At 36.7% G+C, this 26986-nt stretch overlaps 2 protein-coding genes across 5 annotated transcripts in view; one reads left to right on the top strand and one right to left on the bottom strand.

Annotated features, from left to right (window-relative positions):
• Nucleotides 1-18846, bottom strand: part of LOC110459153 (trichohyalin-like) — a 37121-nt gene extending 18275 nt beyond the window's left edge. Inside the window, exons 1-16 of the mRNA XM_021511265.1 lie at nt 18773-18846; nt 14966-15195; nt 13794-13973; nt 11760-11991; nt 10982-11100; nt 9093-9152; nt 7631-7768; nt 7015-7106; nt 6399-6476; nt 5330-5573; nt 4427-4507; nt 3628-3738; nt 2850-3074; nt 2287-2366; nt 1532-1691; nt 895-964 (exon numbers count right to left, since the gene is read on the bottom strand). Coding sequence (XP_021366940.1) covers nt 895-964; nt 1532-1691; nt 2287-2366; nt 2850-3074; nt 3628-3738; nt 4427-4507; nt 5330-5573; nt 6399-6476; nt 7015-7106; nt 7631-7768; nt 9093-9152; nt 10982-11100; nt 11760-11991; nt 13794-13973; nt 14966-15127 — 2032 coding nt within the window. The 5' untranslated portion in view covers nt 15128-15195; nt 18773-18846. The remainder of the gene's footprint in view (nt 1-894; nt 965-1531; nt 1692-2286; nt 2367-2849; nt 3075-3627; nt 3739-4426; nt 4508-5329; nt 5574-6398; nt 6477-7014; nt 7107-7630; nt 7769-9092; nt 9153-10981; nt 11101-11759; nt 11992-13793; nt 13974-14965; nt 15196-18772) is intronic.
• A 65-nt stretch (nt 18847-18911) lies between these two features.
• The window catches only part of LOC110459141 (trichohyalin-like), a 43098-nt gene continuing 35023 nt past the window's right edge, over nt 18912-26986 (top strand). For 2 of the 4 annotated variants that reach the window (XM_021511246.1, XM_021511244.1), the window contains exons 1-3: nt 18912-19059; nt 21318-21565; nt 23981-23998. In XM_021511246.1, the coding sequence (XP_021366921.1) occupies nt 21374-21565; nt 23981-23998 (210 nt within the window). In that variant the 5' untranslated portion in view covers nt 18912-19059; nt 21318-21373. The remainder of the gene's footprint in view (nt 19060-21317; nt 21566-23980; nt 23999-26986) is intronic. The other 2 variants (XM_021511247.1, XM_021511245.1) reach the window with 1 other exon arrangement.

Raw genomic sequence — 26986 nt, 5'->3', positions numbered from 1 at the left:
TATGAAGAGTATTTGATTCTACCATATCTGGGTCTTGAGAAGAAGATTTTTGAAATTTTAGTCAATTCAACCCTTTTTGGCCCCGCCCCTCAGGCCCCTGGGGGCTTAGGACTAAACCGGCAACCTTTTTTGTTGACCTTTGTCCATGGAATGTCCCAGCAAAATTTCATTGAAATTGGTTCTGGGGTTTTGGAGAAAAAGTCGAAAATGTAAATTGTTTACGGACGCACGACGGACGACGACGGACAAAAGGCGATCGCAATAAAAACCTGAGAGAGGATAATTTAAACTAACCAGCACTGTAAACATACTTATTTCAATGCACTCAGATTTTAATGCGTTGTCAAATTTTAACAGATTAGCACATTCATGAATTAGTGCTACTGCAATATACTGTATATCAAGGAATTTTTGCTGAAGTTTAATCTTTTCCTTTTTTGCCATCGAAAAATTAATCTGCAGCGAAAAGATTTCCCGGTATACAATGTACATAAACAATAACAGGTACATGTATCTTATAACCTCTTGCTATTCAAATCTGTCTAAATAAATCATAACAAGCTCTTAGGTTTTATGATCAATTCAATTTGCAAATTTGAACAACAAATATATGCTGTAAATTTATACATTACAGCAGTTATCTTAATTTATAACTTTTCATGCTTTAAATATTGCACTAAATTATGTAATTCAAGTTTCTGCATATTGTTTTCTGCTGCTAATATATTGTGAGTGTGCAAATTCAATACCGTTATTGGTAAACTCATTCACTCCTACATATTTACACTGGATTTGCCCAGTCTTTGATTTGGTAAGGTAAGGAAATTTTAGTTAAGAAACATTTTAAATTAATTAATGTAGCATATTTTTTAAAGGTAAGGAAAATGTGCCTACCGACTGGGCCATCTGTCTGGGCTGAATGGGACTTCATGTAGCTCTGTAACTCTCCTTCCTGTTGTTTTTGCTGAAATGGATTAAAAAAAACTTGTAAAGTTTCTGTACACTGTTGTATCTTAAGTTTTGCCTTAGCCAATCACAAATAACGTCACGAAAAGCGACGTCATACGTTATTGACTAAGCAAAAACTTAAGTCTGCGATTGTTTCATGATCCCGGGGCCTGAACTCAAAGAAGCAGTATGTTGGTGCATTAGCCACCGTGTGATATGCACACATCTGATGCCAATTTTAGAGTGCTAGCTCAACGAAATATATTATTGAAAGCACCAAGCACAGTATTCTCCTTTGTCACATTATACTGACAACAAGTAAACCAGTTGTTGTGTTTACGAAGTTTTACCTACCAGTGATTACATGTCATAATATTTACATATGCCCTTCCCCTTACGGACATCATTCTTTTTATCTGTCACCCAGATTGCATTCATATTGACTGTAACTGCAATCTGACAGACGTTCAATACTTAAATGCTATCAGCTAAAATCTTCATTACATTGACCCCTTTCAGATGTCAATCATTGTGAATAGAAATATCTATACAACAAACACCAAAAACAGTTAAAAGGCTGTACCAGATTTGCCATGCGCTGTTTTTTAAGGTTGCTGAGTTTTTTGTGTAGATCCTCCTCCTGTTTGCGGCGGTCTTTGTCCATCTGTTCCTTCAGAGCAATCATCTCCTTCTTGGCCTTCTCAAACATCACCTTGGCTTCGTCTGGGCTCACAATCCCGTCCCTGACAAAGGTCAAGGTTAGAGTTACACCCTATGTTAAGGGCAAATCTTATAAATTAAGGTCTTAAGTCAGAACACAAAATATAACTTACTGTACTGTCACAAGTAAATCAAAATATTCTAGGGTGGTTGGGTGGTGCAGTGGATAGGGCACTTGCCTTTCAGCAAGGCAGCCGGGGTTCCATTCCCCGTTCAGATGTGAAAAGGTTTAGGGTCGCATGCCCGACCACTAGGGTTTTCGCCGGGTACTCTGGTTTCCTCCCACACTAATCCCCCCCTGCACACTAACATCTGGGCCTATAAGAGTGATTAATATAAGTCGAAACAACTTGTTTCATAATTGTTTAAATAGTTTATATATTTTTTAAATCAAGATATAAACAATTGTACTGTCACAGGTATATCAAGATATAAACAATTGTACTGTCACAGGTAGATCAAATATATATCCAACTGTCCTGTAATGGCTTTATCAAAAGAAAAGGCATCATACCCAAATTTTGCTTTTAGCATATTTAGTTTTTGGCCTGATGATAACGTTGATTGGTTGCTATATAGTTAATGAATATATATATATTACTATATCATAATACTTACTTTTTGGCCCTCGTGATAAAGTCATTCATATTGGAAGCCAGGTAGTTCAGGGTGTCACTCATGTCATCTTCATTTTGTTCCTGGAAACATGAAAAAGGCACACTACAGGTGTCAGTATAGCAGGATCCTGACACAGTATTATATACATTCATTGCCCTTACTGTAGGGAAACACTATTCTTTGTTTCTCAAAGGTTACCTTGTTAATCGTGTTTCATGAGGGCGAAGCCTGAGTGAAACATGAATAAACAAGGAAAAACAAAGAATTGTGTTTCCGTACAGTGAGGGCAATAAATATTTTATAATGACAAAAAAACAAAAACAAAACAATATCACAATAGTTTCAGGTTGATGCGCCATTGTTGTCGTCTGCTTCCGTCATTCAAAACTAGGTTGTGGAGGCTCTTGCTGATTTTTCTAGAGTGGCTCCGAATAAGGGAAATATGATCAGGGAAACTTGTGGATGTGAGGGCGACATGAAGTTTTATTTCCCTGTCATGTGACCAGCATCATCCAATCAGACACGCTGTTATAAAGATGAGGTATAATAATAAATAGACTTACACTGAGTTTAGACAGGCCCCGCCGTCGCTCAAGTTTCTCCTCAAGTTGCATCCTTTGCTTGGAGATCTCGTTGTCGTAAGAAAGATCAAGACGTTTCTGTGATTCCTTGTGCTCGTCAAGCAGCCATTGAACCTTCTCATCATGAAGGTTGCCGTCCACCTCCAGGTCCTTCAGCATTGTCTTTTGCAGTTCTTTCTGGTTGATCCTTTCACGGGCTGCAAACTCCTACAAAATCACTTAAGGCTAAAATCTTGTTGACATGGACATGCAGTTATGCAAGAAAAAAATAAAATGGAATTGCAAAAACCTTTTCAACGTATATTATTTCAAGACTGATAAAATTAAATTTTTGTTTATGACTTATCTTCCAATACCATAGTTATCCTGTAATAAGCCCAGGGGCAAACTCATACTCTCTGACTGAAAGAATGAGGAGGCCTTTTACAGGACCGTGAACAAGTTTTGTTGGCATTTCTTTGTAACTGCAATATGTATTGGTGGGCTTATTAGCAAGCAGGGGCTTATTTCCGAGGGAGCTTACATATAATATCTGACTCATAGATAGGTAAGGCTTGTTGCAGGACAATGAAGAAGCATTAATTGGTATTTCTACCGAACCGCAATAGATATTGGATGGGCCTTTTACCAGGCATGGGCTTATTGCAAGACAAATACAGTGTTTCAATATGAAATATCACTTAATGTGACATTTAAATAAAACAACAAATGAAAACTGGTAGAGATTAACACTGCCAGAGTATAAAACACTGTAGATTACCTTTCTGAGATTCTCCATCTCCTCGTCCTGTTCCAGCTTGAGGTGGTACGTTTTTTCTTCCTGTTCTGTTTGATGTTCAGCATCCATCATAACTAGTAACTGTTTCCTCTCCTAGGGATCAAGTTAGGAGACTTATTTTTATAAATATTTATCATTATTTTGGTTTTGTTTGTGTTTTACGTCCTATTAACAGGTATGGTCATTTAAGGACATTACAGGTTTTTGTGGTGGAGGAAAGCTGGAGTTCCCCCGAGAAAAACCACTGACCCACAGCCAATACACTGTACCTGACAACTGCCCCACGTAGGTCTCGAACCCACAACCTAGTGGTTGAGGGCTAGTGTTAGCAGAATGTCAGATGCCTTAACCACTCAGCCACTGCAGCCCCATATTTGTCATTATAACCTTCTCTTTAACTCATTCACCCCTGAAGACGCATTTGAACTCTTCTCATTCAAAGGTTGGTCTAGTTCATCATGAAATTTCAGGGGTGAATGAGTTAAACTGTCACTTTAATCAAAGGTTAAATCACACTACCAACTAGTTTTTTTGATCTATTTCTATTTCAAAAGAAATCCTCAAAAACATTTAAATAGCTTAAAATAGAAATTCCAAACTGAAGAACAATTAATAATCACTGCATAAATTAGCATATACGCCCCACCCCAAAAAGTGGACAAGTGTGACCTTCAACCTTTTAACTTTGACCTATGACCACGAAAAGAAAATCGCTGATTCTGCAAATGTGCTATAAGCTCTGGTAAATATAGCTCTAGCTGGCCTTTAACCCCACACTGACCTCATCTCCAATGTCAGTCATGTCGCTGACCAGCTTCCTTTTGTCAACCTTCTGTTTCTGGTGAAGTCTCGACATTTTGGCCTGAAATTAAAAATGTACTTTTAATCACAACTGAACATCTTTATTATAAGAAACTCAGATTATTGTATTTCATTTCTGTTTAACACATAACTTCTTTTACAATCTACAAACATTTAGTTTGAACAGTACTTTATTCAATAATCAGGCTAGGTTATTTAATATGCATGTACATGTAGTTTCAGAGGAATTGGAACACAAGCTTAGAGCTTACCACATAACTGCAATGTTATAAATCAAATGAAGATAAAGTTTAATGTTTAACGTATCTAAAAAGTACATTTGGGGAGAATTGGAATCTGACTAGACAATGTATGACAAATTAGGTTGGAAGTCTCCTAAGTCTTTAACGTATCAACGTGAACATAAAAAATCTCAAAAAGGCAAGTAATCAATCATAAATAATTAACAAGCATTACATCTTCACAATATAATAATGATAATTTGAGGTTCTTATATACCGCTTTATCACAACCTAGTTGGAAGGTTGTCTCAAAGCGGTTCACAAACTATTATCCGTGGTTATTGGGCCTTTGCAACCAGCCAATATTTATCTCAACTCCCTGGGATGCATATACAGTCCGTGCTGCCATTTCATCGCTGACAGCCAGCATTCAACAATATTAGTACTGCCCAACCACATACTCATTTAAAACTGAGTAGACTGGAACAAGCGGAGTAAAGTATCTTTCTCAAAGATACAACACAGGGCTGTGCCGTGACTCGAGCCCACAACCTTTCGGTTAAGAGCCCGGCAACCTATCACTAGACTAATGTGCCTTACACAATGCAGGTGCACCAAATTCTGTGACAAAAGATAATTACCTTGTTTTTAGCCGAGAGCTTCTTGAGGAGTTTCCTTTTTTCTCCTTGGTATTCATCATCAAGACTTTTACGTAGCACGCCCTTCCTCATCCTGTGTTTCTGGATCACGCCATCCTCTGTCTTCTGGGAGATGTCACCATTTTGTTTCATGATCTGAACATACATGGTGGTGACTGCCTCTGAGGATTCATTTCTTTCTTCCTCCAGACCCTCGTCGACAGTTATGGTGGCAGCGATGTCCAAACTACACAAGACAGAACAGATTAGTTGGTAAACCATAAATTATTCCAAAAAGAGGTCCAAGGGGCCTAAAGAGTTCACCTGTTTAAAGTTGCCTTTCTTTTCACAAACATCCTAGCAATATAGTTTAACATGCTACTGGCTTAATATAATTCATCTTGGCCTTTTTAATTCTTCAAAATTAAAATCGATTGAATATTTAAAAAAATCTAAGCCCTATTGCCTTGAACATTTGTCAAGGCCATTTCTTTTTCACAAATTTTGTAGCAACATATTTGAGCAAGCTATTGGCCAAATATGTCATTGACATGTGTTTAAGTGTTTAAACAAATTTGATGCCTGTCATCCTGAATATGAGTCAAGGTACAATGTGCTTTTTTTCACAAGCTTATGTTACTACATTACATCAAGCTACTGGCTGTATGCTGTTTCACTGGGTCTTTTTGTTCTTCAGAATCTGTTTGAATATTTCAACATCTGATCTTCATGACCTTGAATATAATTCAAGGTCATTACATTTCCCAAACTTGTAGCAGCCATTGCTAGCAAGTTGCTTTCTACATGTCATGACTCTAGGCCTCTTGGTGTTCCAGAAGGTACAGTATGAGTGTTTCAACATATTTGACCCCTGTGATCTTGAATATTAGTCAAGGTCTTTTTTTCTCTCGCAAACATGGTAGTACTTTACGCCAATAAGCTACTTCCGTTATATCATAATTCCAAGGCTCTTGGTCCCTCAGAAGGATTTGTATGAGGTCTGTACGTAGTTGGTGTTCAGATATTTTTTATCAAGTTCAAGATTATGGTGTAGCCTTAATTTCATATTTACTTGTCTATTTCTCGGTGACGTCCGAGACGGTCTTTCATGGCCAAAATCCCGACTATGCTCTCATCTTCATTCACCAGGCTGAAATAGAAAAACATTCTGAAGGTATCACCTTTTGTGGAGGTTACATTCAATGTTCAAAAGGGGAAAACACCATTATTTATAAGTAGACAAAGGGCAGCCACGTCTAGACATCGGAATTGTGATTGCATGTTATACTTGTAAGGTGTTACGTTTGATAAAATAACATGTAAATCAAGATAGATATGAAACAATTAAGCATAAATGGCAGGGAAAAAAAAATATAATGCTTCCATACCAAAAGGGCAATGAATATCTTATCATACAGAAAAAAAACCAATAACAACAAAATAGTCAAGATAATCAGGCTTCCTCGTCATTGCTGTCGTCTGCTTTGAATTCAGTCACTGTGACAGAACTCAGGTGTGGTGCCTCCTGCTCATGTGTCTAGAGAATCCCAACTTGCGAAATATAACCAGGAACTTTCAAATGGGAGCAGACACATTTTTTTCCCATAGTCATGTGATCATTATTATCCAATCAGACATGCTGTTACATATACAGATAAGGTATCATAAAATTAATTGTATATACATACCTGTAGTCTGTAATGGTGTGTCCTTTCTTTGACATGGCCTTCCCATAATCCATCACAAGCCGATTTCCCTTCTCGTGCATTATGACGTCATGCTACAAATGACATCAAACATTTTAACGCCGGGTCACATGAGCGTGTCATGAGGTCTTACTCGTTAGGCAGTGAACAACGATGCAAACCAAACTACGTCTAATTTAACTCATTCACCCCGATGACAACGATGGCCTATGTTACTAAAGACCCTTGCATATTTACTAGTCACTTTGGTAAAATACAGCCTGGCAATACAGGAATCGACACATTTCACCAGAATACTTGTGTCGAGGTGGCAGGTGGGTATACAAGTACATGATGCAATATCAGCGGCACTGATAGGGAACAAGGTATTGGGTAAAATCCTGCATCTCCACCTAGTAGACCTCTGAGAACGAGGAAAACCCAGAGCAGTTGAGTCAGTGGATTTAAACTCTCAAATAACAAGGATGTGCATGATTTAACTCATCTACCCCTGAAGACACATCCAAAACAAAGTCATTATGATTGATATACAGAAAATATAATGATAAGACCAAGTGTGAATAATTTACTGGGTTATGTACGGTAACACAATAGTTACCTCATGGACATGAACGGTTCTGGCTCCTTTACGATTAGACAGAAGGCGGTAGACGACGACCCCAACAATGACGATGATGACACCCAGAATGAGTGCCATGAAGAAGGTGAGAGCGGTGAGACCGTGTTGGTACAGGACCTAAAACGCAACACAAAGAAAATAGTCAAATTATACATACCATATTTATCCTGCAATAAGCCCATGCGGCAAATACTTAATCTCTTGACTAGAATGTGGTGGTATGGTAGGTGGTGGTTTGGTGGGTGTAGGTGGTGATTGGGGTATTACAGGGTATACGTAATGCAATATTAATAGTTTTAGTTCCCATAACTCCTGAATTGCAATAGATATTGGTGGGCTTATTACCAGGCATGGGCTTAATTCTTGAAAAATATGTCAGTTACCGCCATCGAGTGAGAGGACAAATTCAAAACGAGTGAAAAATTTAGCAGGACCTGTAATTACATGTATGTATAAGTAAATTTCAAAGGTCTGTTAAGCTGTTGTAAAGGAAATGGTGAAAATTTTATGGTTAGAATGACTTTGTATTGAAATTTTATGTTATATGGATACAACGAACAAATATAAAACCGTTGATAATTGATATTCAGAGCAACATGCTTTAGAAATATTAAAAAAATGAAAAATATGTTATACTTTAAACAGTTACCTTGCAAAACTCAACACAATTCACAAAGTTCACAGATATGAGTTCGGCGTATGAAGGAAATGTCAAGGGCAATTCTTGTAAACATTATTTATTTTACAACAACTATGAAACAGCACGCGGGTGGGGGGGGGGGGGGTCTTAATGTGGGGAGGAGTACCCAGAGAAAACCCACGTGGTCGGGCAGGTGACCCCAAACCTTTTCACGTCCGATCGGGGAATCGTACCCTGGTTTGCCTTGGTGAAAGGCAAGTGCGCCATCCACTGCGCCACCTGACCACCCAATTCTTATGTTACAGGAGTACCATACCAAGTGGATCCATCAAAACGTGACCTTCATCATTGCAGCATACAACGATTGACTTTGATGGTGTCAACATGATTATTTATCTACCTGTGAAGAAGTGCATGACCAAATGTATATTATAATGGATGGATCAAAAATTTAAAATATTTGGATGTTGTATAATAATAAACTAAAACATGTTGTATCTTGAACAGGTATTGTATACCTGAAATCAATCTTCCTTCACCAGTAACTATTGGCAAAGACTAAGATGTCACTTTATGGCAATTTATGTCGTCAAGTGGTACAAGGTTGTAAACATAATGATATCGTGTGATTACAGATTAAAATTAAGTTAATTTTGCCCTTCAGTTGTGGTTATTAGCTATATATGGTATGCTGTGTACTATAATCGCTGTCATGATAAATTGCCTCCATCATGGACGGCGAAAAAATACAACAGTTAAACTGTGGCATCTTATAGTACTTTTCAATCTCGGACAACTTACACTCTCAGTGACTGAATCCTCGCGGCTCACACAAACCGTCAGGTCTATTGGTCCAACAACCTACAACAGAATGTGAAGTATTGCATCATTCTAAACTTAGAAGCAGGCTCAAATAAAATCTGTTAATTTATTTTTCATTAGCATTAAATTCATTCGATATCATAAAATGAAAAATGTATCCATGAAAACATAACTGCAAGCTACACTTAATAACTAAAATTATGATGAAATATTAATAGGAAAAAGACCTTAGGAGATTTAGTATATGTATATATATTTACACGGAGTAGAACAGAATAAGTTGATCAGTAATCCATAGCAGTTGTATCAAATTATGATTAAAGTAAAGGAAGTATCATTAAATTGTAAACAGTTCAGCACATGCTAAAAGAGACTGCCAATTCTGTTCAAAATTATACTGTATACCGGGAAACGTTCATCCTCGATATCCAGGTGTTACGCTCACTTTTGCTCTCTGCACCCCTGGAATATGTCATAGCAAAATTGAAGGCACGAAGATAGCTGTTTGAGTGGTCTCAGGTAAAAAACCTGACCAATCGCTAGGCTGATACCTGTCCTTTGAATATTATAATGGAGAGACGCCTGATTTCAAAGCCTGTCAATTTTTACCGTTACGTTACGTGACCGCAAGATTCTTTTGATGTACATCAAGGGATCGAACTAGTCTTCTTGCCTCCTCAACAAGGTGGCGTACACTGAACCTTCAAATTTGCTATGACATATTCCAGGGGTGCAGAGAGTGAAAGTGAGTGTAACCCCTGGGTATCGAGTATGACCCACAAGGTGCTGCATATTGAGCCTTCAATTTTGCTATGACATATTCCAGGGGTGTAGAGAGTGAAAGTGAGCGTAACACCTGGATATCGAGAATGGGAAACGTTCCCCCAGTCAAATAGTTCCTTTTGCTTCACTGGTAAAATCCATATTCACCCAGTGGTTTTTTTTTGTTTTTTCTGTTTTTAAATTTCACGTACCCTTCACATGAATTATCATACAGAGTAAACTATCAACTAACATTCGCTGTCATGATATACCTTTGCCCTAAATGCCAGGGGCGAGAAAGGTGAAAATTGAAAACTGCAGCAAAAATTTCCCTGTACACTATACTATTACTACAATGTGCTACCGTATATATCCTTAATCAGCTTATTTCTCTTAGGATTTTACCAGTTAGTCATTATAAAATCTATTTGATAACAATATATTTTTACTAATTACCACTATGAACTTATCAGGTTCCACATATTTACCAATTTTTAAAACCTAATTACGTGCATTCCATCATCTGATTTTGTAATATGAAGATCTGCTCTGAGATGCAATAATATACCCTCTTTCATGCTCAATGGTGTAGGATAGGGAAATACCACCCTCAGGATTTTCAAATTTGGCAAAACCCTCAAGCCGAGGGTTTTGCCGAATTTGAAAATCCTGAGGGTGGAATTTCCCTACCCTACACCCTTGGGTATGAAAGAGTATTTTTCTCTCATTCCAAACACCAGAATAAGCTCAGAAATCATGAAAATGCATTTGGACTGGCCACCATTTTGAAAATATCAAATTTTCCCCCAGAGCTTTTTAGACGAAAACGAATCAGCCAGCCGGATTTAACATATCCCATATTGGCAAACAGACTTTGCGCAGGAAAATTAATCACATCTTTCTAACGTGTACGGTAAATATATCGTAAAAGGTTTTTAATTTTATAACGTCGCCTTTTCCGCATTGCGGCATCGGAGAGTTCCAAATTCGCGACGTCAGGTCACGTGAAATGGGATGTAAGATAGACATTTCCTACACCCCTTTCTTACCCTGGACAGGTCTATCTTACACACAGGGAAATGAAAGAAATTTATCAGCCAAATTACCTCTGTTGCATTTAGGTAGTAAGTAACACTGGAGGTAAAAAGATTGGCTCCCACAGCGAGGTCTCGTCCTACACTGCCAGATGGTGTTGCTATAAACTGTAAAGAGCGTCCCTCCAGACCTGTTACGAAAAATAGGAGAACGATAATCAGACCAATTAGCCAGACAAAATGACCCATCCGTCAGACAATACACAATTGGACACATCCGTCGGACAAAACACAATCTGACCCATCCGTCGGACAAAACACAATCTGACCCATCCGTCGGACAATACACAATTGGACACATCCGTCGGACAAAACACAATCTGACCAATCCGTCAGGACAAACACAGCTGCTTATCACAAAAATGTTTGGAAAGCATTCTCTTTTTACACAACAAGGTTGAATATAAAAAGTTATTTGCTTCTGGTTACCCTACCTACCCTAATCATTTATAACCAATCAAAATGTTTTTTGGCAATTTTCAGGAAGCACTGTACATGTCAACCGATTCACCCCTAAAGTCACAATTGAGCCCTACCAAATCAATGACTGGGCAAGTCCAGTTTAAATATGTATAGGGATGAATGAGTTTAAGTCAATATTTCTCTCCTTTACAGACCTTATAATATAAAATTGAAAAATACGTTATTTTGTTTGGCCTAATCACATTTTGTGAAAAAAATATTTCATCTGAAAAATCACAGTTTGACAAAGGATCCGATCTTATATATTGTATCCTTTAAAGCAACTATTAGAAATTTGAAGCAGCAGGTGTTCCAGAGAAATATTTACCCGAGATAGTTGACGCACTCCATGTAAATTGTTTCTTGCTGATGACCGTGATGTCTGTATTGAAGGTGTTGCCGCTACCATTGATGAGGAAGGTGGAAATGTCGTAATCCACTTCCAAGCCTGCAGTTAGATCCACATCAACCATCACAGTGGAGGCTACAGCGCTGGTGGCGGTATTGTAAATCCACATGGATATCTGAACCTGGTCAGGGTTTACGGAGGTGTCATATTGCTGGAGGAAAAGAAACAAGTTAACATTGTGTGGTAAATTTTAATTGTACATAGGATTACAGTCGAAATTTTTCGTGAGCTCAGTGGTAGAGCATTTGACTTAGGGAACTACTAGGGGGTCACAGGTTTGATCCCCGGTGGAAGCACACTACTCTCTTTCCTGTTACAATTGAAACATAAATACCCCTCTATGCTACAAGTGCCATGTGACTGAAGGAAAAGGGAGATAATTACGTGTCAAAGCTTGAATATTTTTCACACCTATCATTCACAGAAATAGGTCTAGAAGGCGTTGTGCTCAACTTAAAAAAACCTACCCTCGGGTTGAGATTTCCCTGTCTCTATCAGACATGCATGAACGTTTTCTATTATTTTTACATGGACATGACGTCACAATGCAAAGACAATGATATGACGTCATGCTGTGGCAAGTATGATATCATTACCAATTCAAATATCAAAGTTTAACTTTCTATACAAACAACGTATTAAACGTGTCGCCACTTTTCAAGACCTACTGGTCCCTTTGTCAAGCTCAGTCATAGCTTGACAAAGGGACCAGTTGGTCTTGAAACGTTGCGACACGTTTAATATGTACATTGTTGGTGTAGAAAGTAAAACTTTGATATCACATATTTCCAAACTGATGAATCTTATTGAAGAAATTACAAATTCAAGTAGTTGATCTACATTTATTTCTGCTGTGTTTAAAATTTAATACTTTCAGGATACACCAAACTGTGATGCGATCTTCCCAGTGGTAGAGATAATCTTAAAATTGGTTAATTTTCTACAAGATGGTGGCCAGAAATCTCAAAATAATGAACTGGTTATAATGATGCAAGAAAATAACTCTACCATATGTAAATTATGCAGGATAGAAATATTCCAATTTCCTGTTTGAATATGTACTCATAATCCACAAATTTATGTATCCACGAAATGGTATTTTGTCAGGAAACCACAAAAATTTTGCCCCACAAAAATATCTGATTTCACAGTATACACATACCACAAAGTATGATAAAGTGATACAGTATTGACATATCAGATATATCTTAATCATGACAATAGAAGGTAATTTTTCAAGCTGATTATATTAAATGAAATATCATTAGACAAATGACCAATCATTGTTAAGGTCATAGGAGTGTATTGATAAACGGAAATAGGAAGTACATCCCTAGTTGAAAATCCAATGTACGGAGACAGTATCACAATTTCCGCATTTTCTAATGTTTAATATCAAACTGATGAATATTGTATGTTTATTATTGACAGAACAGTTTGTTCTCTCAATATTAAAGTATTTCAAAGCAATCCAGGCATTAATTCAGTTTTTTTTTATATCAATGAGTCAAATGTGTCCATTTTTCTGTACTTCAGGAAACCCGGCTACCTGTTTCTCTACTGTGAAGTTTTTCAAGAAAGATAACTCTTCCATGCAAAATACTATGTGTATATGGTTTAATTATAAAGCGTCCATTTTTAATCGTTTATAGATCATTTATTTTACACAATTTCAGCATTTATTAAATTGATATACAATAATGCAATACTAATCTATGGCAGTGTCATCTTTATTGACATTATTTTGCCAAAAATGGTTTTTTTCAAAATTCACTCCTTTTTAAATAGGTTTCCATTTAAAATCCTTAAAATTCTGACAACCTGTATTTTTTTGTGGCAGAAAATTTTCATACTTCAAAAACTGAGAAATGGTGACACAATCCTATTACCTTAAAATCATTCGGCCACCAATCAAATATTAATCACATTTTTAAAACAAAATTGAAGTATTACCTCGACAACACTTTCTATGTGGAGCTTAGCTTCCCCGGCATATGCGGCATTGGCGGTGTCGTAGATATCCAAAATGTCGATTACCGTAGCAGCCATTGTTAAGTGTTCCGAAAAGGCTACATAATTTGCCTGGTTCACATTTGGAGCATAAACCGCTGCACTGGGAGCATAGTAACTCACCTAAAACAAAACAAATTCTCAAGTTAGAAAAATTAATCTCAAGAAATCTAACATTTACCTGGTTGCCATTTCAAGGATACCATAAAACGCCCATGCATTTTCCTTAAAGTCACTGCATGACGTTATATAACATCATGAATATGCATAAGTGTCTGAGAAAACCTCTGAAACACCAAAAGGTTATTTCAGAGTAAACATAGTTCACGTCTGCAGAAGAAAAATACATTATGGATATAGAAGATCATTTTTATCCATCTTTCAACTAGGAGCGTAGTAACTCACCTAAAACAAAATAAATTATTAAGTTAGAAAAAATGTGCCTTCAAACATCTTCATTCATATAGAGTGATTAAATTTACTAACATCTTTCCATCTTTTACCCTTAATCTCAAGAAATCTAACATTCACCTGGTATCCATATTCCAAGGATACCATAAAACGCCCATGCATTTTCCTTCAAGCCACTGCATGACGTTAACCTCATGAATATGCAGAAACGACTGAGAAAACCTCTGTTATTTCTGAGTAAACATAGTTCACGTCTGCAGAAGAAAAATACATTATGGATATAGGAGATAATTTTATCCATCTTTCCAATGTTACCAAGCATGTTTTTGTACATCCGCTAAACAAATTGATTGATGCGAGGAAGTTTGGTGGGGTCAAGTTTAGGCATTGAGAGCTTCATTTCCATCCTATAGCCTAAGTACATATACCATCATATGGGTGGGAGGGTGGGGTGGGTGGGGAATTGGGCATTTTTACCAAGAGTTGATTTAAACCCCAAAAACTCTGATATAACTCTGAACATATCAGTTTAATTCCAAACATACCAACTAACAACATTAATGCTCAGGTCCCTGCTAAAAAACTTGTATTTCTTCACATATCTTTTTTTTTTTAAATGAATATATCAATAAGCTATATATAATTAATATAATGCTTGCTATTCTTTTAATTTTTTGTACTTAAAATTGCAGAACTATACTTACATTATACGCAGCGTAATTGTTCCCATTAAAAGATGATGCGTTAAACTCTTCGTATAGCTCCACGGTCCCGGTCAGATAGAAGTCCAACGTGCCAGCTGATACAGATTGGATACACAGCAGAAACGCAAAGAGAGTGGGAATACCCACAATGCAACCCTTCATCTTGTCTATAATCTGTACACACTTGTCGTCGAAAGGTTCTTCAGTGATCTCTAGCGATGCTTCATGTTCTGAAATTACGAAAGATATATATAACGCTTTTGTGATAGAGACAAAAAGGTCTCATCTGTTGCGTTTCCCATAATTATGATGCATTTTAATTTTGTAAACCAATCTTACTAATTTTATTTGTGAGAATTTAAATTCTTGATTGACTCATTTTGTATAACTTAAATATAAAAAAAAAATTGTGTTTCGATCCTTCAATTTGCGATGGGATCCTTTTTGATTTCCCAATCAGACGTGAAAATGTATAGGGTCACCTTCCTGTTCCCCAGGTACTCCAGTTTCCTCCCACATTACGACCCCCTCCCCCTGTTCTCTAACATCCGGGCCAACAAGAGTGATTGATATATGTCGAAATAATGATAACTTGTTTCATAATTAAAAGGAAAAGATGTTGTGCTGGGTATAAAGACTTTAATCCAAGTTTATGTTGACTAGTTTTGACACATGAGGCGTGTCGTCCGACTGAAAAGATCTCTTCCTTTAATTTATATAGAGTAAGGTGACTTTTACATGCACTTAGATAGGGGTGATCCTATCACATTGAGACCTTTCTGCAAATACATTCTGGTAGCATGCCCCGGGGGAATTTATGCATAGACGATAGATTTTAATTTGGTGCCTGTTGGTAGCCATTTGTAGTACATGTCGCATGCATCATTAAAACTTGCTTTTTTTGTGAATATACTTTTGAATCCTATTATTCTCATGCAGTACATGTGGTGTTAGCAGTTGGTATTCAATAAATGGAATCCTTTTAAGATGAAATGGCTTTTTTTTTTACATAGTTTAAAAAGGGTCCTTGAAAATAAGTGGAGTCCTTTTGAATATCCCTGCTTAACTCATTCACCCCTAAAGACACATTTGAACTCTTCCAATTCAAAGGTCGGAATAGTCCATTATGAAATATCAGGGGTGAATGAGTTAAAAGGGACACTTAATTATGACTTCCATCAACACATACTGTGATCCCCAAATCATAGGAAATAAAACTAGGATTCCCATAGTCTCCATATTAGAACTCTTTGGCAATTACGAAATATTAACATGCGACATTGTTCCATTGTTTTGCTCAGAGTTAACAGTGAATAGGTACATTTATGTAACTGAAAATGATAATTAATACAAGTGGGGCTGATATTCTATATTGATTGCCCTTGTTAGGGAATAAGGTGGTTACCTGGTAGTTTTTATTTGTATTATTATAAATACATGTTATTTCTTTATGATAAATTATTGGATGGATATCAGCTAGCCCAAATAATCAAAATAATAAGCATATAAAAAAAATAGTGATACCACTCTGATATGTTGGCATATTTAGCGGTTATCTCTCCCTTCAGCCAACATTGTCATTGGCTGGATTCATATCCCTAATCTTGCAGGGTTATTACACTTTACACATCAGGACAGGTCTATACATACATTGTGTATATTACCATGTCACTGTGCACTGTTCCCCTTGCTATTCCACATCAAGGAGATGTAGTGTATATTACCGTGTCCCTGTGCACTGTTCCCCTTGCTATTTCACATCAAGGGGATGATAAGACCTACTTATAACAAATTATCCGGTAGTGTATCTACACGCTGAACCAAGGCAGGATAATTTGTTATAAGTAGATCTAGGGTATTAATACATCCCCTTGATGTGGAATAGCAAGGGGAACAGTGCACAGGGACACTGTAATATACACTACATCCCCTTGATGTGGAATAGCAAGGGGAACAGTTTTTTAATTTCAAATGTTACCCACAGTTTATTATCTTTGGTTTAGTAGTTTTATGCGGGATGTTTTGGAATACCATGGATTGGTTCAGCGTGTAGATACACTACCGGGCATTTCTGATCATGATGTGGTATTCATGGAATTTTTCAACCCACCTAAACGAATTAGCCAAAATCCTCGAACTATCCCCTAAAGATATAAATAGGCAAACTTGGGACACCATCAAAAAGGAGCTGACATCTCTGGCTAACAATATCATCAATAACAAGATCTTAACTGTAGAAGTTATTTGGCAGACCTTTAAAACAGAACTAAATTCTCTGATATTCCAACACATCCCACATAAAACTACTAAACCCAAAGATAATAAACCGTGGGTAACATTTGAAATTAAAAAAAAATAATTATAAGAAGGGACCAGCTTTACAAGCAATGCAAAAATCCAGGGTCCCGAACACCATTATTTTTTTTTAAAGACATTAAACATCCAGTTCAGAAACTGATCTGGAAGTCCTACTGGGAATACATAGAGGATATTATAGGCCCCGAGCCCAATCACAATGAGTTCACTCCAATGAAAAAAATCTGGATGTTTATAAAGCGCAAACACACAGACTACAGTGGTATATCATCCCTGAAACAAGATGGACTTTTTGAGACTGATAACGTTGTTAAGGCCAATATACTTAATAATCAGTTTCAGTCCGTCTTTACCTGAGTTCAGAGAATATAGACCCTGCGGTTCTGGCAAACAACTATTCCAGTCGAACCACTTGCCCTGTAATGCCAGACTTCTACGTTACAGAAGCAGGCATAACTAAACTCCTGTCCAAGCTTGACGTCTCGAAGGCTGCAGGTCCTGATATTATCAGACCTAAAGTTCTACGAGAGCTAGCTCCAGAAATATCCCCCATATTATGTCAACTCCTTAACCGTTCTCTTTTAACTGGCGAGGTTCCGTCTGACTGGAAATCGGCTAACATTGCCTCGGTTTATAAAAAAGGCCCCAAGTTTAACCCGGAAAACTATTGTCCTATATCATTGATGGGTATCACCTGTAAAATTCTAGAACATGTCGTTGTCTCAAATATTATGAAGCATGCTGATAAACATAATATCTAATATCCCCTACAGCATGGCTTTCGTCAAAAAAAGATCTTGTGAGTCCCAATTATGAGAATTTATTGACGACATATCTAAAAATCTCGACATGGGCAAACAGACTGATGTATTGATTAATAATGGATTTCAGTAAGGCTTTTGATAAGGTTAGGCTTTTGATAAGGTTAGCCACCTTCTTTTAGTTAACTCATAAATTAAATCAATATGTCATCAGGGGCAACACTAACACATGGATTCAAAATTTCTTAACAAGCAGGTCCCAAACTGTGGTCTTGGAGGGTGAATCTTCTAACACAGTCCCTGTTACATAATTGGAAGGTTCACTACTACTACATGAAGTAGGCAAGTAAATGATAGAAATTGAAGTAGAAGGAGAACATGTACATGAACATGCCAGCGTCCTGTAGGTAAATTACATGTGAATTACATGAAGCTAGGTTTACAAAACACTCTCACCAGGATTGTCACTATTTCGTATGCAACCAACAGCATACAGTTCTATACTTGGTGGTTTAAATGACAATTTGGTAATATTTTGCTGATTTGTCGTGTCTTGAACATACATTTCTTTACAGAGTGTCCTTAGCTACAGGAGCCAATAATCTCAATGTTCAACGCTATATCGATAGGATTTGGAACTAAACGCTGATCAAAAATATTACATTTATCTCCATTAAGTAAGAAAATGTAATTTCTTATTATTTTCGATGTATATAATAACAACATTTACCTCGATGTGCTGCGACAAGATGAGCAGGTGCTTGAAGCCATGGCAAGTAAGTTTCGAGATCACCTGGTTTTCGGAACACCTTTGGACTTTACCATATTTCTGAACGGAAATATCCGATCAATAATTGGGGATATAGAAACTGCTCCTTCACAACACTAAAACAATTTGAGCATTTACGACAACAACAAAAATGGTGGAAAGGAAAAACGTGTCTGTAAAGGAATGTGTGTAATTAGTTAAACAAAAACCTTAACACTGCAGTTCATCAGATACTACATATCTCCTACGTAAGTATTTAATCAAGACAACATACGTGAATGCAATAATATAACGATCTTACACACATGGCGACAAGTAACACGGCCAAATACCGTTTTTATATTTGCATATAACCGGTTGATTTCCAACCCTTACTTTCAGTACATGACTTAAATGAAAAAGAAAATAATTTGGCACAAGAACCATGCGACATTTAGAAAATAAAGATGTCTTGATATGTAGAAATGGACTATTTAATTAGGGTCGGGTATATCGGATGCTATTCCACATCAAGGGGGACAACTCAAAGGGCTGCGCAATCCAACGTGATCTATTTTGATATTAGTCGAACACGGTTTGTTGCATTGACAATTAAAGACTACTAGCAGATATTTACATGCATACATTTGATAGCATGGTTAATCATTTACACTCAAATGTCACATATATAGCGCAATGCTATTTTTGTTGAATTACAGGGGAGATAACTCATCACTTGATCTTTCTCCACATACTATTTTCATAGTTTTTACTGATTTAAGGTTGCTCCTGGTTTAACTTCAAAATTCAAACACAGTTTCTTGTGTGTCAGTCTTTACTTTTAAAACTGTTTTGATGACTACAACGATTAAATTCTGTAGAATTTGAAGGAGAAATCATGGAACTTTGAAATTCAGGCGGGCTTTTAACCTGAACTTTTGTGGAATGATAAATACATTATGTGAATACAATATGTGCATTGAATTTCTTTTACTTATATACATATTCTGGCCATAAAATTGTCTTCCAAGATCCTAGCTCTATTCTCAATACCCAAGTTTTTCTTGTCATATATATACAGATATTACATGCACAGTCTGCCAGTGGCAGATCCAGAGACCTATCTAGGGGGGGGTCCAAATTTCCAGGGGGGTTCTCCAAGTGGGGAAAATTAAGGAAAATTGTGAAAATACATGATTTTTAAAGAAAATTCTCAGGGTGGGGGGTTTCCTGCAGCCCAAAAAACACTGCTGGTCATACAATGTACAAAAATTATTATTACATGATCAGTGGCGGATCCAGAGTTTTTTTGGGGGCTTCAGGAAACCCCACTACCCTGAGAATTTTCTTTAAAAATCATGTATTTTCACCAGTTTCCTCAATTTTCCCCACGTAATGTGTAACAAGAAAGAGAGTAGTGTGCTTCCATTGGGGATCGTACCCGTGACCCCCAAGTCCCCAGCCCACCACTTTACCACTGAATTAAAGGGAAATTCCCTCTAAAGCAAAGCTTGAAGACGACCGTAAACATACATTGATTAATGTACAATTAAAATCTGCCACACTAATCCTCCCTGTTTAAATGTGGTCGCCCTCTAACAGTACAAGAACCCAGGTTCTAAATCCCTGTCACCGCAGGGATTGCCCCGGACACCGTTTGTAACAGTGAAAATTAACATCTGCCACACACATGTATGTGCATGGGTAATATTTTGAAAACTAACTAACGCCAGTTAGATAACCATGATAATTAACTATCACAAGTTTAGGGACCCTTTTCTCCAACAACATTCTGATATTTATCTAGAAAACCAAAGAAAAATTTCAATGAAATATGATATCACAACGGAAGATTACATCCCAAAGCATTGTTACTCAATGATATCATAATTAGAAGATTGACCAATGAAATAACGTTCAAGGTTGTGGGGGGTAACCAAAATGTCAAACAACATCTCCGGGGTTTATATCCAATGAGTCGGGACTCCAGAGCTTTTTGTTACAGTCTATTGTAATGTTTTTCCATTGTACTTTGTAGTGACTATAAAAAGAAGACTTCTAGAATTTTATATGCTTGTTATTGTGACTATACATAATTGCAGTTTCAACTGAACTTTCGTTATTACTCGAGAAAATATCTACTGCTTTGTGGCCTACATCCTTATCTCTGCTTTGCAATTGAACTTAATAAATGATTATCAATATGTAAGTAAATATAAGAAAGATATATATACCATTATTCATCTCCAGATTTGCATATATATATCTCAATAACTAAGGCCGTCGTTGTTCCGTATCAATGACTTGACTGTTTTGCCGTGATTTTTGCCGATGTCAACTTGTATAGTTCAAACTACTCTTTATTTTAGCGGCTATAATTTCGTGTAATTCGAAAAGGATTGACAATATTTGTTTAATTTTGAGTGAACTGACCGAAGGTTTACCGTATGTGTAACATGAAAAAAGCATGAAAAGATATTTTCATGTACCGGTAGTTAACTAGTTATGTTGATGGTATTTTTTGTAGGTGACAGAAACGAAAGATACATGCAGACATCGCCATAGGTCTGAAAGAAACAAGACATGTCGTATATTTCAACCTACCCGCTTAGTCCATCAGACATTTGTGTCCCTGTGAAACTGGAGTATGAATCAAGTGAGCTAACTGTTAATGAGCCTTGGATATTTGGAGCGTTCTTCCTAGGCCTTATATTTGGAATCGTCGTAACAGCTCTATTGGTGCCATGTTGTCTGCGAAGTTTGGCTAAGAAACAGGTAATAACAAATCTGAATGATTCCCATGTTTTTTTTATACAGCTTATCCTAGAATATCTAAAATGTTTGAAGAAAAGGATTGTAAGCCTCTTTGATGAAACTTCCTTATTTATGATTCAAACCAATTTTTTTGAAGTGATATTTCTCTTATTACTGGTAGATTAATTTAATTTGGCTTTTATCCTAAATGTTTGGGCAACCATCAAAACACTGTATAAATTTTTACTTTCGTTGACGTTTCACAACAGGTCAAGTTTATACTTACATTAACAGGAATTAATTTAACAGACGGCCTTGTAATAATACAAAGCCAAATATCAAAACAATGACCATGAAACAGGTAGAGCGTCGATGGACTGATCGAGGTCTATGTACATTTCTGAGATTAAGTTTTTCCTCCCAAATGTGAGCTTTGACTCACGGGTTTGAAAAGACATGTCTATTTCACCAGTACTTTGACACTACAAATTTCAGCTAAAAATGTTAATTTGACTTCTAAAGTTTCTAAATGTCAAAAGTCAGGTGAAAGCCTTGAAATCGCTACTGAAAGCTGCAATTAAAATGTTTCTAATTAGGTCTAATAGATTTCCCCTACAATCAATTATTTTTAACCGATTTCATGCTGGGTCTTTAAAAAGTTCTGTGGACTATTAAGCTACCAAACAACATTACTTCGTTAGTCTAATTAACCTTTCTTGTCAGTTTTAATGTGAATTTTTCACCTACTTTCAATCCACATTTTTTCCTTAATTAATGCTAATCTTAATCATCTTCATTGCATGGCACACTGAATATTTGATAACACCATCACATACATTTTTTATATGTGTAATATCACGGACTTAGATAACATCGACCATTGTGATGTCACAATGGACAATGTCAGATGATGTCATGAAAGTCACATTGTGGTGTTTACCTTCATTTTTTTTCTCATCTAATTATTAGAGAAATATATCAGATTAGACATCATAACTCATTGGGTAAAACAGTCTACATACAAAAGCATTGTTTATAGATCAATTAAACTTGAAAAAACTATGACACTTCAGCACATAATTTCAATACCTGTAAGTTGCAACGTTTTGTGTGTACCTTATATATATGTCACGAACCTTCATATATAATGGTAAAGCGAACTCAATTTTTGAAAGCTTTGGTAAACTGTAATATGTTGATGAGCACAAAACACCAGTGGAACAAAATAAATTTACTAAGGCGTGTACTAGGAATTATTTTTTATTTGATTTTTCTCTCCATGTTATGAGTTTGAAAATTTAGAAAATACATTTGTATGCTACATGCAAAATTTGATGACTTGTTAAGTTAGAGAATCCCATCGCTTTCCTTGCTATTTACCTAAATTAAGTTTTTAATGTTATTTCCCCTTATATGTCATACATTATGTACAAAGAAAATTGGAGGTTGCTGTCCTTTTTAGGGAGTTGAAATATTTTAAAATAATATCCAGTAATGATGCAGAAAATTATTAACCATTCCGACTGTATAATCAAGACGGCAGAGCATCAAATCCCTGTGGCAAAGATGTTTTGTGAAAAAGGATAATATATGAAAATACGTTTTTCTAAATATATCTTTTTGCTATAGTAAATTGCCAGGCAACTGCTCCAAGTCAGGAAAATGTTGAACAAATTGGAACTCTTCTTTGTTGGAAATACAGCACAGAGCACTGGGGCAGTCTACTTTAAGCTAATCAAACCTTACATTGAATGAGTGTCCTGATGGGTTAAACCTAGATATTATACGCATTAGTGTAGAATATGGAACTTTAATGACGTCCTGATGAGTTGGTAATAGGCATTAGACTATATAGTGTAGAATATGGGGATAATTACATTTATAGAGACATAATTAAGCTGTGACTATAGATTATTAGTTCAAGTTAGAATATTAATTTTAAACAGGAATTACACACCACGGAGATGATGTTTGAAATGTCAGTAATGTTAATCACTTTGACATGTGTAGTTGTGTGGTGAAGTACTAGTCAAATACACCCTGTACATAATTCAGCAGCCGAATGAAAACAATCCATTGTGTCTGGCTGCGTGTATCTAACCATGACCTATACCCAACATAATCTAACATATATATGTACACTACAATATCTATTAAGCATAATCTGGGTACAGTTGATGGCAAAACTATTTGATGACTAAATATTTGTCCTTCTATAGCATATATATTTCAGTTAACCGAAATTTAAACACCACCGATACTCTGATCGGTGTTTATGGGGTGTTTATTGAACACAAGCTGTAACGACAGATAAATTGGAATTTCCACCCACATGCATTTAAACAGATATGTATTTGTTTATTCACCGGTTACACTTCCCAATATGTTCGTGATCGGATAAACTATTAATACTCTTGTCATTGATTGATTTTTCAGATTCAATTCTTGTCATGTGTAAGTACTCACTCACATCAAAGTACCATCCTGTATTCTACTGTAAATAGTTTCTATGCTTATGTGGGCTGTTGTCACCCCAGAGACAATATCAACATTGACACCTGATAAGTCAAGGTCCTGTGGGTTAGCAGTAATATCAATAAGAGTCCTGGAAAGTTTATTTATAGCCAGAGGGTTTTGGGATTTTGGGTCAACAGTAAAGATATAGGTTGAGGTTCCTTAGGGTTTAGGGGTGTCAACAGTGAGGCTATAGATTGAGGGTCCTCTGGGTTTGGGGTGTTAAACAGTGAGGTTATTATAGATCAGGGTCCTCAGGGTTAGGGGTGTCAACATTGAGGCTATAGATTGAGTGTCCTCAGGGTTAGGGGTGTCAATAGTGAGGCTATAGATTGAGGGTCCTCAGGGTTAGGGGTGTCAATAGTGAGGCTATAGATTTAGGGTCCTCAGGGTTAGGGGTGTCAATAGTGAGGCTATAGATTTAGGGTCCTCAGGGTTAGGGGTGACAACAGTGAAGCTATAGATTGAGGGTCCTCTGGGTTTGGGGTGTTAAACAGTGAGGTTATAGATCAGGGTCCTCAGGGTTTGGTGTTTCAACAGTGAGGCTATAGATCAACGGTCCTCAGGGTTTTGGGAATCAACAGTGAGGCTATAGATCAATGGTCCTGAGGGTTTGGGGAATCAACAGTGAGGCTATAGATCGGGGGTCCTCAGGGTTTGGGGAGTCAACAGTGAGGCTATAAATCAATGGTCTTCAGGGTTTTTGGAATCCTCAGGGTTTTTGGAATCAACAGTGAGGCTATAGATCAATGGTCCCCAGGGTTTGGGAAGTCAACAGTGAGGCTATAGATCAATGACCCTCAGGATTTTTAGATAACATAAGCCCATGTCTAGCTAGGTTAAGCAAAATGTTTAGTCATCATTCGTGTCTTTATTCCCAACATGTTTTGTGGGTACTGAGACGGACAGCATTTTACTTAAATGTAATTTATTTGGTGACCACAAACAATGTTTATGATTGAAATACTTTCAGTCCTAGTATATAATATATCCAACATTTAGACAGAAACTACATTTCTGGGGAAAAAAACATCTGTTCAAACTTTATTTATCTCGTGTTCTTTTTTTTCCCTACAGAGTATTATGCATAACAATATTTCACATGCTTCAATTCTTGTCCAGTGCAAAGATTTATTTTGCTTTCATTTTACTTTTTATTTTCATTTCACTCTTTTTTCTCTCTATACATGTATTTAAAGAAGGACAAATTGTACTTATAAAATTGTAAAAAAAAATCCTTTTTTCTTTCATGTCAGGTTATTGAGTTAGGCCATCTATCTTGAAATGATCAATAACAGGACAGAAGAAATTCTATTATTGTTGATAGATTTGTAGTAAATGTTGAAATTTCATGATGTAATTGTTACACAGTACAGAATATATAGGTTATAATTTTATTGATTGGCTATCATGATTCCGTGACCAATATAGCAGGCAATTCACCTTGTTAATGTAAGGTAATGAGCTCTCCAAGGAGATACACCGTTTTCTATTGATTCCCTAGCTTCTGGTTGTCATGACAACATTATTTACGTGAACATTTATCGATTGGGATACAAGTAAATATCTATTTTCACCTGAAGGACTAGCACTCACAATATATCTCTCTACCCTGTGTAATGTGGGTAGCAGTACTTTATAAAAATAGCTACACTTCACCTCAAATCTATATTCCGTGCATGTTGTTTCTTAGCAGGATGTATGAATAATTTAGATACACTACTAGATGAATTATCTCTGAGGCACTCCTGCACACGCTTACCTTTTTTGCACATCGAAAATTACCAATATGTTATCTATAACATAACTTGGGATAGACTGAGTTTCCCCTGGTCCTGACACCAGACTTAGACATTTTGACAGATAGATGTCTGGTGTGCGCAGTGGGACATCTATCTGTCAAAATGTCTTAGTCTGGGTTCAGGGCCAGAGGAAACTCGGGCAAAACTTGGATTATTACAAAGGTTTCGGGGGTGGGGGTCTTTGTAGAATTTCACTTGTGAATCTCACTATGAAGAACGGTTAAGGGTTTGCGACAATAGTAATCCCATTGTTGTGTCGCCTGCAACGCGAGGCGACATATAGGTATTACCTTGTTGGTGGCGGCGGCGGTGGCAGTGAGTTGCGTCGTCCGAAACATTAGGTTTCCGTGCGAGACCTTGAGTTTCCTTGGGTTGATTGAACTCAAACTTGGTTAAATACATATTGCATACCAATATAGCTAGGACAAGATCGCATTTCAGAAGTTTTTGTTGCCAAATAAGGGCATTGTGTAGTAAATGCAAGAACATTTTTATTTTTTAATCAATTTCTTTCAAATTTTGTATGGTAATGCTATAGAAACAATAATGTTCATCACATATTAAGGGTTTTTCTGTCGGGTTTCAACTTTCCACGTTTTGGCATATCTGTCTACGCGATAACTCAAGCCAAAATACTTTTCTTACTAAAAGCGCTGAGCAGGCCACACATCCACTCTCGTGGAATTCTTGTTTATTTTAACAGTTTGCAATAGATCTAGAGGTCAGTATGCTTGTAATGCCTTCCCTAGGAGTTGAACCCCCAGAACCTATGGTTTACTAGTCTTTACACTCTACAGAATGAGCTAAAGAGAAATTGGACAAGCTGGTAGGAAGCAGCTAGTAGTTTGTACCAAGGTGACATGTTTTTCATTGAAGAGATCAAAGGTATTTGTCCATATAAAACGACAATGATTCCCTTCCACAAAGAAAGATAACAAAAAATGTACAAGATTCATTCATATCTTAAAAACAGTTATAGGAGAATATGACTGAATACTATAGGGTGTCTTATAATGGTCCAACTATTGTGTGGAACTGGACCAATGTTATTGTTATTGACTTCATCAATGTAGGAAAAACATTGGATAAGTTGCTGAAGTTTAGGGTGTAGAAGTCCTCAGCTGTG

This window comes from Mizuhopecten yessoensis, unplaced genomic scaffold (genome assembly GCF_002113885.1).
Source record: "Mizuhopecten yessoensis strain PY_sf001 unplaced genomic scaffold, ASM211388v2 scaffold9977, whole genome shotgun sequence".
Taxonomy (NCBI): domain Eukaryota; kingdom Metazoa; phylum Mollusca; class Bivalvia; order Pectinida; family Pectinidae; genus Mizuhopecten; species Mizuhopecten yessoensis.
This window is presented reverse-complemented; position numbering and strand designations above follow the sequence as displayed.